The 16,734-nt window shown below is 37.6% G+C and overlaps 1 protein-coding gene across 1 annotated transcript in view; it reads left to right on the forward strand.

Annotated features, from left to right (window-relative positions):
* The window catches only part of LOC121929115, a 150,523-nt gene that overhangs the window by 95,347 nt on the left and 38,442 nt on the right, over window positions 1-16,734 (forward strand). Inside the window, exon 3 of the mRNA XM_042464430.1 lies at window positions 12,325-12,450. Coding sequence (XP_042320364.1) covers window positions 12,325-12,450 — 126 coding nt within the window. The remainder of the gene's footprint in view (window positions 1-12,324; window positions 12,451-16,734) is intronic.

The following is a 16,734-nucleotide window of genomic DNA, read 5'->3' on the forward strand; positions in this document are numbered from 1 at the left end:
TGCAGGCCACCCCAAAGGGGCGGTCTGTATCTCACCAATATTATGGAACCAAAGATCTTGACTAAATTGGGGTCACCAGGAAGACATGGAGAAAATGTGGTTGCATACTCATAAACAGTAAAGTTGACTGCTGCCCAGTGACATTATGAACTCACCTTAAATCACTTACATGTGCAGTAACATATGTCCAGCCACCTGCTGTGCCATCCTGAAAGAGGAGGCACCTGTCCTCCTTTAAGTGGAGGCAGTAGCACTGATTGCACCTCTGCACCTTTCTCGCCATCAGATAAAGGGAGAAAGGAGGGCAAGGAAGAGGTGGCACTGATATCAACTATGGCAGTGACCCCTCTGCATGTTGTCCAGACATGATGAGAAAGTCACATATAGCCCTCTAGAGGCCAATTTTCAGCACAGCCATTTCTTGAATTCATGAATCTGAGAGATCTTGCTTCTTGCTGCATTCTGCTACCTAAGGTGGCCCTCTCTCCATACCTCATGGTAGAGCTGGCTCTGAAAGTGGTGGGAATGTGGAATTATGCCAGTTCTCTTTGAAAGCTTGTTCAGAATTATAGAAAGCTATGGAAATTTGATTAGGATATTGGGGCATAAGTGTGTGTATGTGCATATGTGTGTGTTTGGGTTTCCCTCCACACACATACACCTTGTAATGTCAACATAATGTTTCTCAGTATGGAAAGTGATTTTTAACCCCTTTGAGACTAATCAAGACAAAGAAGTTTGTATCATAAGCTTTTGTAGACTTAAGTGTATCTCTTCAGACGTAGACTTAAATCTACAGAAGCTTATGCTACCAACTTCTTTCTCTCAATTAGTCTCAAATGTGCTACAAGATCCCTTTGCATAGTGATCTGGCCCAAAATGGCTATATAGTTTATTGTTGTATCTATGGTTGGTAAATATCCACATAAAGAAACATGCAGATACTCACCAGAAAAACAAAACTGCAGTACAGTCTTCTACATGTCTTCTCAAAAGTGAGCCCCACTGAATTCAGTGGCATTTACTATAAGGTAAATATGTACGTATGTTGTCACAGAATCTTCTGTTGGAAATGTTTAGTAAAGCATCATGTTCTTCAGAATACAGAGAAGAATAGACATGTGAACAGCACATGGTTTTTAAAATCTTGAGTCATTAAAAAAAATATTGACATCCAGAAAGTCAAGTTTATTTTTCTTGATCTTACGCATTTATTTATCTAGGCTGTACCTCTGCATTATTTCTTCTTCCAGGGATTATTTGCAGTTGAGTCATTTGCTTTACTTCATTAGCAATATTGTCCAAGTAAGTTTGGTGGCTTGTTGCTTTAGGACCAGTGTAATTAAACTACTGCATCAAAAATGCCCTTTCCTGCTGAGCTGTGAGATTTTGCATATTTTATGATCTGTCCTGCATATCCTGTTAAATGGGAAATGGGTGTTGTTCCAAAGGTGAGGTTGTTCTTACCACTCATGTTGTACAGGGACCGAGGCAAGCAAGCTGTCAATCTTAAGAATATTACCTCATTAAAGGTAATATTGTAGCTGCTTCTTTTAAAGGTTAATAAGCTTGAAGCACTGCTATTGACAGATAAATCAATGTGACAGTATTGTATTATGCTTATCCTGCTGTCTAGCATATAAGCAAATGTACTTAACTTGTAGTTTCTGGTCAGAGACACTGTCTTATGCCTGATGTTAGGAAATTCAGAAAAAAATCTGCTTTTGATTAGATGGCTGATGAAAGAAGTACAATAACTATGGATAAAAAGAACCACATTTATATATTCTCTGAAGATGCCAGCCACAGTTGCTGGCAAAACGTCAGGAAGAAACTCTGCTAGAACATGGCCACATAGCCTGAAAAACCCACAAAAAGCTACATCTATAGCTGCTACTTGCAGAGCATAAAAAGTCAAATCTTGAGATATCTTAATGGCTGGAAGATTAACCATGGCCTTTTTTCCCAGTGAATTGTGAGGTGTACACAAAGTCTTGTATGTGTCACACATTGTAACAAACCAATATGGCTGGAATTTTGATGAGGATTCTTTTAACTCAGTGGCACAACGGAGAAAACTGCTAACAAGCTGGACAATACTGTTTCATTGGAGTTAATTGTATATTTGTTCCACTTGTTTCAGATTGTGAGGTAGAGGAGTTAAATGAAAGTACACAGGTTTAGCCAAGGGAGCTTAAGTGTTTCCTCTTCCTATCCCTAACCTATATGCCTTTGAAAAATAGTTCCCCATCTGATAACTGGTAGAGTAACACAGAGAGATTGTATGCATATATTTGTTGGTGATGCTCCTGTTTAAGCTAGTAGCACTTTCAGTTTTTCAGGCTTTCCATATAAGGACACATCCAAAATTCAATGAGAACAAGGAAGTTTTGGGGATGATCAAAGCTATAAAACTAGCTCAATTTCCAAGTAGTTAGGAAACATACAGAAATGGAAGGGGGGGAGATAGGTAAAGGGATCTGATAAGTATATATTTTGTAAATTTGCAAAATATACTCATTTTGGAAATTCCCTACATCTGGCAACATCTGTTTAGTGCATGCATCATGTTTCACTAGTATTGCAACACTTTGATACATTCTTGTTTACATCAGCAGTCCTTTTCTGTTCATCTTGAAATAACACACTCCAGTAATTATCCCTTTGCATTTTGCTCTACATTCCAACATTTGCTTGAGATAGCATGTTTAATGGATTTGAAACAGTAACTCAATGCTTCTAAGGTCAAGTGAGTACAGGATTCTGATTATGGACTCAGAGCTCTTGTTTGTCTGGCCTTTCATCTGCAAAATTCATCCCTGAAATGTCTTCCTTGCTGAAATTTTATGTCTGTAAAGACTCTACGATATCCAATATTTGAGGCAGGGCCATTGGTCTGCCACATGTTACTCAGAATGTATCACCTAGGCTGCATCTACATTATAGAAATAATGAAGTTTGACACCACTTTAACTACCATGGCTTCATCCTACAGAATCCTGGGATTTGTAATTTGATGACGTAGCAACACTCTATGGCAGAGAAAGCTAAATACTTTGTAAGATCAGAAATCCCAGGATTCCATAAGATGGAGGTATGGCAGTTAAAGTGATGACAAACTGCATTCATTCTACAGTGCAGATAAGCCCCATGCTCAGTTTTTCATGACAGAGGCAAGAAAAAGTACATTGTGGGAGGAAAACTTTTTTTAAAAAAAGGTGAATATGTTGGCAGGAAAAGTTTCAAATCTAGTGGTTCCTAGTTACTCTTCAGTATGTACATTATGAAGATTTACCCATTAATACTTCTCTTTGACAGCTGACATGAATTCTATGAGAATTTACATTTTCATCTTTGCAGGCAAGTGGTTTGAGTGCTGAACTAGGACACTGGGAACTAGGACAATAGGAACACTGGGAGACCAGAGTTCAAATCCCTGCTCACCCTTGCAAACCCACTGGGTGAACTTGGCCAAGTCTCATGCTCTTCAGCTGAGAGGAAGACAAGTTGCAGGCCTCTTCGATAAAATTATTCCAAGAAAACCCAATGATAGGTTTGTCATAGGGTTGCCATGAATCAGAAATTACCTGAAAGCACACAACAACAACAATGCCAACCCCAATATTTTCTCCCCCATAGAAATCAGTGTATTCTACACAAAATGCAAGTTTTGTTGTCCAGAATATATTTTATGCACAGGAAAACCATTTGTATGATTACATAAATATATTTCCTCAGTGAAGTCCCAAAGTACAAATACTACTCAAAACTGTGCAGAAACACTTGTATTCTTGCATTTTTGTAAACAGGAATAAAATAAGTGATACTTGAATCTCTAGCATAGATATGTGCAAGCTTTCACTGTGAAGCTGTCTTTCTCTCCTTTGTGATGTAAATATACCAGGACTTCAAATTAATTCACTATGCAGTACCAAAGATAAAAATGGGCAAAGCTCTGAGTATGTAATCTAATACATAAGTAGTTATTGGAACAAGTACTGCTGGCACGGTAGAAGTGGTGGTATTGTGATACTTTGTACTGGAATAAAGAACAAATGCAGGGAAGCCACAGAATATTAGTTTGGCTTCCCAAATTGATTTGACATGCTTGCTTTTTCCAAAATAATTTCATCAGAGTACAATCCAATCTTTATATTTTTTGTTGTCTCTAGTAGCTGTCTGGACCAAATCCTGAGATGCAGGTTTTTAAAAAATGATCGGTGTATCATGTATGACTCAAATGCACTGCCTCATCCCTTTATTTTGTAGGGTTTCATTTTCATGTCACGGACTATTTGTATAAGTGCAAAATATGATGCATGTAGAGTGGGACCTTGTTACCCGCTGGGGTTTGGTTCCAGAATCCCCCATGGATAACAGAATCCGTGGATGCTCAAGTTCCATTAAATATAATGGCATAGAAAAATGGTGTCCCTTATATAAAATGGAAAAGCAAGGTTTGCTATTTGGAATTTATACTTTTTGGAATTATTTTCAAGACATGGATGCTTGAAACTGTGGATAAAAAAATCCCTGGCTAAGGAGGGCTGACTGTACGTTGAACTTTAAATAAGACATTTATTTTAAATATTCCTGATAAACTAAGATAAACTTCAGAGTGAAATAATCAAGCTAGAATTGAAATCTCCAGAAAAATTCAAGCAGCAGTGAATTGATATCATACTTGCTTTGAGAAGAAATATGGTACATCAGCAGAAAAATATGTCAGAATGATTTGCAGTAGAAACACAGAGGTGAAACAGATGGGGCAAAAGGAGCTCCCACCCCGATCGCGCCAGGGCTGTGGTGACCACATGCTGCAGTCCCGAGGACTCCCACTGCTGCAGTCCCACATGGACCATGACAAGAAGCAGAAAAGATCTGTTCCTTTTTGGGCCACCTTAGGTGGCCCCTGCAGAGCCTCAGCATGGGTTGGGGACGTGCATCATGTAAGCATCACACCCCCAAGCCACGCGGAAGCTGGCTTCTTGAGTCTATCTGTTTCAAGCCATATTATTTTATGGTTAGCTAGAGCTGGGTTAGCTTTTTCATCTTAGGATAGCTCCTGATGTGAAGAACCCCCCCCCTCCAGCTATTCATCATCTACTTTTTTCTCCCAACTAAATTAGGTCAATGGATGTCCCTGATATGACCACTAAGATGTTGGAAACTTCTTGCTTATCTTTTGAAACACAGTTTATTTATGGCAAATTGTAGTTAAGCTTAATTGTAGTTTAAGACTCAGAGACAGACAATTGGAGCCAGTTCATTTTTATGGCCCAGGGCACTTGTGGGTTCACAAGAAATACCAAAAAGTAACACAAGTAGTCAGAAGTCCATTTCTGGATCTCAGAAATAGGTTTTTTTGTACAATGGACCCTTGGTATCTGCTGGAGTTTGGTTCCAGGATCCACCTACCTCTATGGATACCAACATTTGTGGATGCTCAAGTCCCATTATATACAATGGGATAGTAAAATGGTGTCCCTTATATAAAATGGCAAAATCAAGGTTTGCTTTTTGGAATGTTTCTTTTTTAATATTTTCAAGTAGTGGATGGTAGCCTGTGAATGCAGAATCCTTGGATATGGAGGGTTGACTGCATGGGGGCTTATTGTGGCCTGTGATGAAAGATAAAACAACATACAGAACTAGATCTCTGTATATGACACATGAGTTATGTGTGGAGCAGGGCATGTGATAAAATTTGGTGTGGAAAGCATCTTGTAGTTCTACAGTAATCTCAAGTCATTATTTGAGAAATGACAAAATCCTTCACTGGAAAATATTTAGATTGTAAATATGTAAAAGAGTATTTAATGGAGATGTTGCTAAATTGTTATACAATGCCGGGAGTCTCCACAATTCCTCCTCCTGTAAAAGTTAGTGGAAGTAGTTTCTGTATGTGTGATTCCCAAATATCATATTTTGATTGCAACTTGAGAAATGGCTTACTGTCTTATAAAGCTTATGGTACAGGTGCATGTATCTCATGTTGGGGATTTTGTTGGTTGTGAGACACAACAACAACAACCTTTCAAAAACTCAGTGTCACTGTCAAAGGTGACCAGACAAGTAGTTGTTTTCCTGGGTCAACATGAGCAGAAAGGTTCCATTTACTTAACTGTTTTAAATGGCTTCTTTAAAAAAAATTTTTTTAAAAAAATGGGAACATGATGTATTGAGTAACTGAATTGAGTATTATTATTATTATTATTATTATTATTATTATTATTATTATTACAACAACTAATTCCTTTTAAAATGTAACTTTCTAAGCCTTTCTCCCATACTTTACTTCTTTACACAGCAACTAATGATGCACTGGTCTGAAACTGGCAAACCTAAATATATTTATTTATTTCTTATAAATAATTTCTTTTCAATTGAAAACTAGACATTTTGCAGTATCAGAATGGAATCATTCTGATGCAGTTTTCCAGCTAGTAAATTAATTTGATGGTTTATTACAAATTAGATTTATTCCTCCACCAAACTACACAATGTGTAGGGCCAGGTATGACCCTCATTCAACAGAGGAATGAATTCGGAATGACTTCAGAGGCAACATCCTGAATGACTGTACAGACCTTTAGCCAGATGTGTGATCCATTGTGTCTGGACACAAACTCTGTACAACAGGAGGAAATCCATAGGATGGCTATGTTGGGGGATTTGCTGATGCACTGGTGGCATAAAGTAAGCATAAGTTGTAGCTGTAAGACAGATGGTGAATTGTTCTGAACAATCTTCTTTGCTTGTCATGTATAGATATTGTGCACAAAATATTGTGTCAACAAATTTGTTGTTGAGGAAATGTATTTGCCTGTTTTGCCTCTGCTGTTCTGTTTGTACCTTTCTTTCATGGGGTGATTATTTCCTGCTCGCTTGGGAACCTTCTTCTGACATTTGGATCAAAGAAGTCAGTGTATATTGTGTATTGAATACGTCTTTTCTTTGATCCACTTAATAGCTTCTGGGCTCCCTGCTTCATGTTTTGGAGATACTCAGTGTCCTGCTACCTCCTATGATCCAAATCTCTTCTCGCTGTCTAGTTGTCCTCTGCTAGGCTGTATTTTGAAATTGCATTTGGCCTTGTTCCTATCTTTTCTTGGTGGGGGAATATCTGCACCTCACCATGGATGTTATCAAATTAAGTATTAGGTCCAGTGTTTCTCTTGACTATCCAACTGTCTGTTTAATCCATTAGAAATTGAAGATTCCCTGAGGATAGGATATGGTACCACCCAGTCCTGTGCTTTCTGGAAAGCAAGCAAGCTGTCTACAAGACATTTATTCTTTAGTCATTATAGTAAAACTGTGTTGAAGCAATCCATAGAGCAGATAAGGCTCTGGCAGTGCCAAGATATCCTGAAGTGCCCACGGGATACTTTTTTATTAGCAGTGGAAGTTTCCTTGCCAATTAATTTGTGTCTGCAGGAGCAACCAATAAGAATATTTAATAGTGCCTTGAACACCAGTGTGTTCTTCTGTTTCATCTGTTTCTTTAAAACAGAACCCACATGTTTGCTCTTCTTTCTGCTCACACATTACTTCAGTGCCAGCTCTTAATATAGCATTTAATACCCATGCTTAGAGGTAAAATTCAAGCAATAAAGGCATGCTTGAGTTGACAAAGCTTCTGACAATTAAGATGCTTTCAAATAAGCCTTATTACATTTATCCCATTTTCTCTTCCAATTTTCTGTGTAGCTGAATCTTTTTACCAGCATTGGCATTGGGAGAATGGTGAAGAAGGGCTGGAGAAAGACTTTTTCATTTGAAGTGTCAGCTTGCAGCAATATCATTGCAGTAAACAAGACAATAAACAAATACTGAGCTGGGAAAGAACGGGATTCTACTTTAGCCTCTACTATTGTATGCCTGCCTGCAGCAGGCAAGGTAAACAGCAGACACTCCAGAATTCTTTACTGAGCATGCAAGAACAGCAAAACAGAGAAAAGGGGGGAGCAAGTAAGTGGAGGTTGGTGATGGTGGGGAATATTTCTGGATGCATTTCTTAAGGAGCCTTCAGGTGTTCTCAAGTGCCGCGGGCGGCGCGGCCACACGGAGAAGACAGAAGAGGAGGAGGGTGGCGCTGTCGAGGAAGAGGAGGTGGGTGGCTGGGTGTGTGTATTAGCAGCCGCAGCAATGGCCGCATGAGTGGGCCCGGCCCGGAGGCCAGGCCCAAAACCACGATTTGGTGGCAACCAGGACGGGACGGGCCCAGTGCCGCCAAAAATGGAACTATCCCGGGTGCAGGTGGGATATAGCATCCCTATCTTCACTGTACCATCTTGTTTGAGTGTATATATCCACTTACCAGTATGTTATTTTCGCTCTTGTATGATGAGAGTCTGTCTAATCATTCTCTCTCAGTTTTTGCTTTGAAATACAGTTTGAGTGAACGCTCCCCTTTGAACTTTTCACTTCCTGTTTATAATGGCAACTGATATTTAAAATAAAAACATAGGTAGTAACTTGTAGCAATCTAATCTACTTTAATGTTGACTTCCTACTATTTCCACACATTTCTGGAGACTTTCTGTATTTGATTCAGCCTACAGAAGAGGGAAAAATTACCTAGCCTATAGATATTTGTGACATAAGGCTAAGTACTGTCCTCACAAGTCATCTTGAGCTAACTCAAATTACTCAGTATTCTTAAAAGCATTCTGTAAAAACATGACTTTCCAGCACTCTGAAACAACACAGCACTTTTAATGCACAGCATGCAAGTGCATCAGGATTTTTTTTCTTACTTAGAAATATGGAGAAATTGTTGGATCCTAATTTTGGACTCTAATGGGCTGATAGAATTGAGACCCTAATGTAAATTGGGCAAGTTTAGACCTTTGGTTCTTTCACCCATAATTCTGTCTCTGCTGAGACAGAATTCCTCACTTTTAAGCTGTGGTTGTAACCCATGGGGGTGAATCTGCCCCTGCAGTTCACACCGAATAAAGTCTCTATTAGCTTATGTTAGTTCTCCCTCTGCAAATTTCAGGTCCAGTCTCTCCAGATTGGTGGCAATGAGTTAAAGCCTGCTTTAGTTCATCCCTCCATTTTTTGGATAAGAAAAACCACTGGCATAGCTGCATTCTATAAATTAAAGTGAACGTACAGTTTGGGTTTGGGTTCTTCTATGTTAAGAAGCTGTGAGTGAAAGGGTGCTTTGCTTCTGAAATCAAAGTGGTGCTTATTGACAATCTCTCTAGCATCACTGACCAGTGTCTCAACTTCAGGCTAGATGTTTTAAGTCTGGCTTTTTAAAATGACTTATCATAAGGAAAAGAAAATTTTAATTTCTTTGCACTTAAAAATAAAAAACAAACACTTTCATTTTGAGTAATACAATCTTGTCCCAAATATCTGTACCAGGCCCCTATTGCAAAATAACTGCCCTGGCTCAATGCTAGAGAATTCTGGGAACTGTAATTTTGTGTGACATTTAGCTTTCGCTATCAGATAGCTCTGATGCCACAATAAACTACAGTGCCCATGACTCCTTAGCACTGAGCCAGGGCAGTTAAAGTGGTCTCAAACTAGATTATTTTTACAGTGTGTTTTGTACCCAAGGTGCCAAAAGCACAGGTGGTTTTCCAAACCAGCCCTCCTATAATTCCTTGGCTTCAAGAATACCACACGTGCCCTGGTGAAGCTGTTCTACAATAGGCTTGGGCCAGCTGTGTCGTCTTCCTGTTACATTATTTTCCTTCCCATTGTCATTGTCTTCTGCTTCTCTTTCTTTTCCTCTTGTTCACTGTTACTGCCTCTGCTGCCTCTGAGCTAATTAGATCTCAGCCCTGAATTTTAATGTTAGGGTGGGTAGGTTTTTTTTAAAAAAATAAACATCAGTTATAAATACACCACTCGACTGGGGAAACAACAGTGATGTTTCACTAAATCTTGGGACTACCAGTCCCCAAACAGTGTTGGTGTAGAACCTAAAGATCAAACTCAGTGCAGACAAACTTTTCTTTGCTCATGCTCCTCTGACAAAATTATCCTGTCTCCTTCTTTAAACTGAAAGTTGTTTAAGCAAAATATACTTGGAATTAATTTTTTGTGGGTTTTTCAGGCTATGCGGCCATGTTCTAGAAGAGTTTCTTCCTGACGTTTTGCCAGCATCTTGATGCCAGCCACAGATGCTGGCGAAACTTCAGGAAGAAACTCTTCTAGAACATGGCCACGTAGCCCGAAAAACCAACAAAAAACTATGAATGCCGGCCATGAAAGCCTTCAACTTAATACTTGGAATTGTTGCACAGTGTGACTAATCCAAGGGATAATTCTAGATTGAATAGAAGTGCTTCATTATTAAAATATGTCCTTGCTAATGCCTTTAGGATTAGATTTTGATACAGTCTTTTGCAGTTCATATGCTCCTCCGTTCATCTTACAGTATTGCCCAATGGTCATCAGCCCCAAAGAATATTTTATTTATATATTTTCTTTGATTGCAAGTGCCAGTAAAAAAAAGTAGACAAATAGCAAAAAGCTGTTTTTACCTTTTGAAATTTGTCAGCCCTCCTTTGGAGGTAATGAGAATAGTTACACAGTAAGCCCTGTCTGACAAAATATTTTTTTAACAAGATGGGTACCTTGCTTCGGCAAACTTGCCAGTCAAAGAGAACTGGCCTGAAGGGTGTTATTGTCAATTGATGGAGAAGATGCAGGTTTGAATGCTATTCTGGGCACGAAAGGCTCTAGAAAAAACAGGAAATACTGCAAAAGGTTTTGATTGAGTTGGATATCTTTTTTCTTATTTAACTTGCCTTCTATTTGGCTTTATAAACAAAGTTTTTTTTTAAAAAAATCACATTTTAGTATACATTTTATATAAGGTTGTTCTGTCATCTTTTTAAAAAGATACCTCTCATACACACATTAGTGTTTCTTTTTAAAATCATTATTAATTGGGGGAAGGCAGATTTAAAATCTATATGCCATTAACAGGTTGAGTCCCCTTATCTGAAATGCTTGGGACCAGAAGTGATTTGAATTTCAGATTTTTTTTTTAGATCTTGGAATATTTCCATATACATTCTGAGATGTCTTTCAGATGGGTCCCATGTCAGAACATGAAATTAATTTATGTGTGGTTTACACTTTATAAGTGAGGGCTGTGGTGGTTCAACAGTAAAGATGCTGACTCTTACGATCATAAAGTCGACAGGTCAGTAGTTTGAGACCCAAGTGCTGTGTGACGGAGTCAGCTCCCTTCACTGATCCCAGCTTCTGCCAACCTATGAGTCTAAAAGCATGTAAAAGTGCAAGGAGATAAATAGGTACCACTTCAGTGGGAAGATAACAGCATTCCACTTCTACTTTGCTAGTTTTCTAGTTGCTATTTTAATCTATTTTCATCCATTTTTATATTGTTGTTGATTTGTTTGTTTTTTGTTTTAAGGTAGGGAGGGGTTAGGGGGAGAGGATTGTTTAATTTTTGGTTTTTATATGTACCATGTGACAATGCTGGCTCTTTGGCTTAGTAATGGAGATGGGCACCGTCCCCTACAGTCAGACATAACTTAACAGTCATATCAATGGGGAGACTTTAATCTTTACATTTACAAATTATAAACATAGCCTGAAGTTAATTTTATACATAGTATTTTAATACTTTTGTGCATGAAACATAGTTTGTGTATACTGAACCATCAGAAAGCAAAGGTGTTAATATCTCAGCCTCTCCAGTGGACAATTTTGGATTTTGGACTATTTTAGATTTTGGAATTTCAGATCAGGGATACTCAACCTGTATGAGTTATTACAGTGTTTTATCTGAAGGGAAAAAATATTTTTCTTCTGTAATAGTACTTTCAATAACATGTAGAAGCAAATGTTGCTTTCTGTGTTAGCAAAAGAAATATCTTCCAATGTGTCATTTAGATTTATATCAGACATGCTACTAAAGTTGCCTAATTTGTACCAGATGTAAAAAGGAGACAAAATCAAAAAATCAAAATTGTCTAATTTTGGCAGAACATTGCACTTGAACTCTAAAAGATAGCACACATTTCCTCCAAGTATTGCATTCTTTTCTACTGTTATTTTGGTTGTCCATCAATTTTTTTTCTTCAGAACTAAGTATACAGAAGAGATTATTTGCCATCTCTACACTACCATTTAAATTAGAATTTTGATAAATTGTAATGCAATGCATTGCTAGGTTATGTAATGTCTTCCAATGTCTGTGACATGATACAGTTTAATATAATTTACATGCATTAATATTTTAGTACCCTTTGCACTCTTATCTGTGCCAGTGTTAACTATTAGTTACTTTAAATAATTCAATTGTGTTTTTTTGTTTTTTAGGGCACACAGGACGGTTGCTAAAATCCTTATGTTTCATGAGTCTAACATTTCTGCTTCTGCATATCATCTTTCAAATCACAGTAAATAGCCTTGAGGCTGCTAACACAATTGAACCAGGTTATAACTGTGAGTATACCTTATTTTAATTTGCTCATATTCTGCATAGTTCTCTCTATAGGAAGCATAGCAACAATATTTATATTGTTGTGGTTGCTAAGATAAATGTTTGTCTTGCTTTTGGAAAAGTCTTTTCTTTGAGGTTATGATTTCATGCCCACTCTTCCTACACTAAAGAGCATATGTTGATATGATCTTTTTTTTCTGTTTTTGACCTAACATTTTAATTGCCTTTGTTCAAAATGTCTAGACTGTTTATTATGTTTTGTTTTTACCACTTGTATATTAGTGCCAACCCTTACTTGGTTAAAAGCAGGATACAAAATATTAAGAAGAACTGTCATTTAAAAGCATCATGCAAGGAAAGAGGCTAAATCAAAATTGGTGATGGACAATCCATCTAGAGACCAGTTATTTAATTATTCCTTTAATATAGGTTGGAGTTTTTTTTTTTAAAATACTCTTGAATGTTGAACTCTTTTTGTGCAACAAATGTATATTGAAATTTAGGGAGAAAATTGCATTTGTGTGCAGAAAAACAACTGCCTGCAGAGGAAACAGCTTTTTCTGCACAGAAAACATTTTTATGCACAATACAGACTCATGGCCAACAAAATCCCAGTAAAGGCTGCATGTTTGAACTTTCAGTTCTCACCTCAGTATGTAGAAAAATACTTTGAGAACAATATCAACACAAATATTCCAAAAGATGCAACATCCCAGGTCTTTTTACTCACAACACAAAAAAGGTTCTCTTCAGAAGAAACTGTTTACTGCACAGGAAAAAAATATTTTCTACACAGAAAATGCAGTTTTGGTAACAAAAGGATTTTTTTTTTACACAGAATAAGTCCCAAACTGCAAGCATACTTTAAAAACTGCAGCATTTTTAATTACTTCCTTGTGGTAATGAGAAAAAATGGTAAAATTAATTGTCCTTATTGCCAGCAACAAAAGTTAGGAAGATTTACATCCCTAATACATATACAACAGCATGAATCTAATTGTCAGTCCCAACTAGAGCAGACACATTGAGTTGTTATTATGTCAGAGGTCTCTAACAGAAAGCCTAAACATCTCACAAAACTACAAATCCCAGAATTCCATACCATTGAGCCATAACAGTTAAAAAAGTGTTAAACTGCATTATTTCTGCAGTGCAGAAACAGCCTCAATCAATAAACCAAAGCAGTATTTTTTCCTTAATATTGCTGGTCATGAGGCTTGAAATGTTTACAGTTCCTTGGACTTGTTTCCTGAGGAGACTGTTATGATGCTGTAGCTGCAGAATTTGATTAGTCCTCTGCCAAAGAGCAATGAGATGATACTAACTTTTTGTGTGTTGCGAGTAATTAAGACCTGGGGTGTTGGATCTTTTGGAATATTTATGTTGATATTGCTCTCAAAGTACTTTCCTATATCATGAGCTGAGAACTGAAAGTTCAGACATGCAACTTTGGAAAGTTATGCTAGCTCTTAATACGGATTTTGTTGGCCATGAGTCTATATTGTGCAAGCAGCATGCAACTGAACAGTGAAAATAAATCAGGTTCTGTAATAAAACAATAAAACAAATCTTGAAATTTAAGGAAAGGAAATAATATTGGCAAAACTGAAGGGTTACAGTTTTGGTGCAGAATGAATGACGGTTAGAACATACTGCTTATGTTCTGTGAAAACAAGTGACCTCTGTTCAGACTTCCTCAAACAGGAAAGTTGGAGGGTGGATGTATAGATGACACAGGGTTGTTCGGAGGCTGAACTAGCATTAGGAGTCCATCTCTCTGCCCATTTTGAATCATCATATACACTTCAGAATGCTTGAAGAAGGATTAGCTCACTACAGAAAAGAATTGTTTGTCTCCAGATGTTTGGTTGATTTTGCTGGCTATTCATCACCAGTTGTTTCCAGCTGGAAGTAGATCAGACCCAGTCTGATTAGTTTCATTTCATTACATTCGTATTAATTTGCACTTATCATGCAATTGGTAGTCATGTTTTGCCAATTTTATTGGGTTGGCTTTTTCCATAAAACTGAAAAAGCTGAGATAAAATATTGCATTACAAGACAAAAATGGAAACATGGAATGGGTTGAGGAGACTGGCGCACCTCTTTCTTGGCACTTCTGCCACATCCTAAACTCCCTTCTTGTCAGTCTCTTGTGAGAGTTAGGATTTTGCATTCTCAAAATGCAATATGTAAGGATTCGTTTCTAGAAAGTTTTAACTTCAGTGCTTTTGATATTTAATTTTTTACTTATTATTTTTTTTACTTATGGAAATGATACTTTTTTGTTTTAGATCCCCATTTTTCCCTAAATAGAAGGATATTTTATTTCAGATTAAGAATACATTATTACTGTATATTGCTTCACCCACTATAGTCAGCTTTAAATTAATTTATGATTGAGGAAACAGAAACTTCTGAAAGTCCTTTTAAAGCATATATCATAGGTTCAGTTTAATTTCCTGCTTATTGCAATTTATAACAGTTCAGAATGTGAGTATTCCTTGTATGTCTGTTCTTGAAATGATGGTAGATTTTCCTGAGTCATTAATTATATAGTAATTTTAGGTGCTCGTTTTTCTAGTAACTATCACATGGATCATGTTTCTCTATGTCATATTCCCTTAAGAGAATACAATATAGTCAATATTCTTATAGCTTGGGTTACGTTATTTTCTGAAAACTGAGGTGGTTTAAAATAGACTTGCAAAATATATGCATTGCTTCTGGGTTTTTTATTTAAAGTTATCTTTTTAATTCAAAATAATATATTAGTTGTTTGCATTTAAATTACAAACCCCACAGAAGATATAGACATATAATCTGCACTTCCGTTTATGATTTTGTAATAGCAGTTCTAACAGCCAGTGAAGAAAGTTCTTTTTAAATACCAAATAGAGGTTAATTTCTTCTGAAGACAGTGCAGAAAAATTTTGGTGGTTCAGAACTCAGCGTTTTCCAGTTGTGCACAGTTCTTTAGCTATGTGGTCATATAGTGTGTGTTATTTTTCTTTTGGCTCATTGCCTAAGGTCCTTCTTAAACATGCCTTTCTCGGTTGCCACTTCCTCTGTGGTTGTTCCAACACCTGTTCAGGTCTGGCTAAAGACCTCTGTCCATATGGTTGGTTTCCTTCATGGAAACCTAACCAGTGACACCTAGACCTTTTGGACACATCCATAGCTTGTATGATTTTTGATGTGCCAGGCAGCTCCATGCAGACAGAAATTTGCCCACCTACCTAGACTGGTATGAGAACTGTTTATTTGTTTTAATATCAGTGTGACTTGCTTCATCTGCAAGGGATTTCAAGGCAAAGAACATAACATTATGAAAGTACAAATACAAGAACAACAATAAAAATATAAACGAGAGGCATTGAAATGAGGGTTCGATTAGAGCATGTAACGTTTGTTTCCTGAGGACAATTCTGGAAGAGGTGCTTGATAGAGGGATTTATGTCAACACTCTAAATGTAAATGGATCTTGAATGGCAGTCTTTATTTCCTAGCTGGAAGAAAGGCTACCTCTAGTGAACAGTTATTTTTGAATGTGAATTTTAGAAAACTCCATGTTGTGTTTTTGCATCTTGTCCTTCTGTGTAGTATATATTTATTTCTGTGTTAATAGTAGTCAATATAGGTTCATTGAGCCAGAATGGTGTACTGTGAGCATTGGACTATTACTCTGGAGACCCAGTTTTGAAGATTCACTCAGCCATGGAAATCCACTGGGTTGCCTTGGGCAAGTCACACTCTCTCAGCCTCAGAGGGAGGCAAAGGGCAAACCCTTTCTGAACAAATCTTGCCAAAACCCTGTGATAGAATTGCTCTAGGGTCATCATAATTCATAAGCTAATTGAACATGCAGCAGCAGCAGCAGCGGATTGTCTAATACTGCTTATTTACCTTTTTGATACTATCATTATTTGCAGTTGATCATCTTGTGCTTTTTGAATCATAGAATCATAGAATTGTAGAGTTGGAAGAGACCACAAGGGCCATCCTGTCCAACCTCCTGCCATGCAGGAAATCTCAATCAAAGCATCCCCGACAAATGGCCATCCAGCCTCTGCTTAAAGACCTCCAAAGAAGGAGACTCCACCACACTCCGAGGGAGTTTGTTCCACTGTCGAACAGCCCTTACTGTCAGGAAGTTCCTCCTAATGTTGAGCTGGAATCTCTTTTCCTGCAGCTTGCATCCATTGCTCCGGGTCCTGTTCCCTGGAGCAGCAGAAAACAAGCTCCCTCCTCAATATGACAACCCTTCAGATATTTAAACAGGGCTA

The sequence above is a fragment of the Sceloporus undulatus genome, chromosome 4, assembly GCF_019175285.1.
Source record: "Sceloporus undulatus isolate JIND9_A2432 ecotype Alabama chromosome 4, SceUnd_v1.1, whole genome shotgun sequence".
Lineage (NCBI taxonomy): Eukaryota > Metazoa > Chordata > Lepidosauria > Squamata > Phrynosomatidae > Sceloporus > Sceloporus undulatus.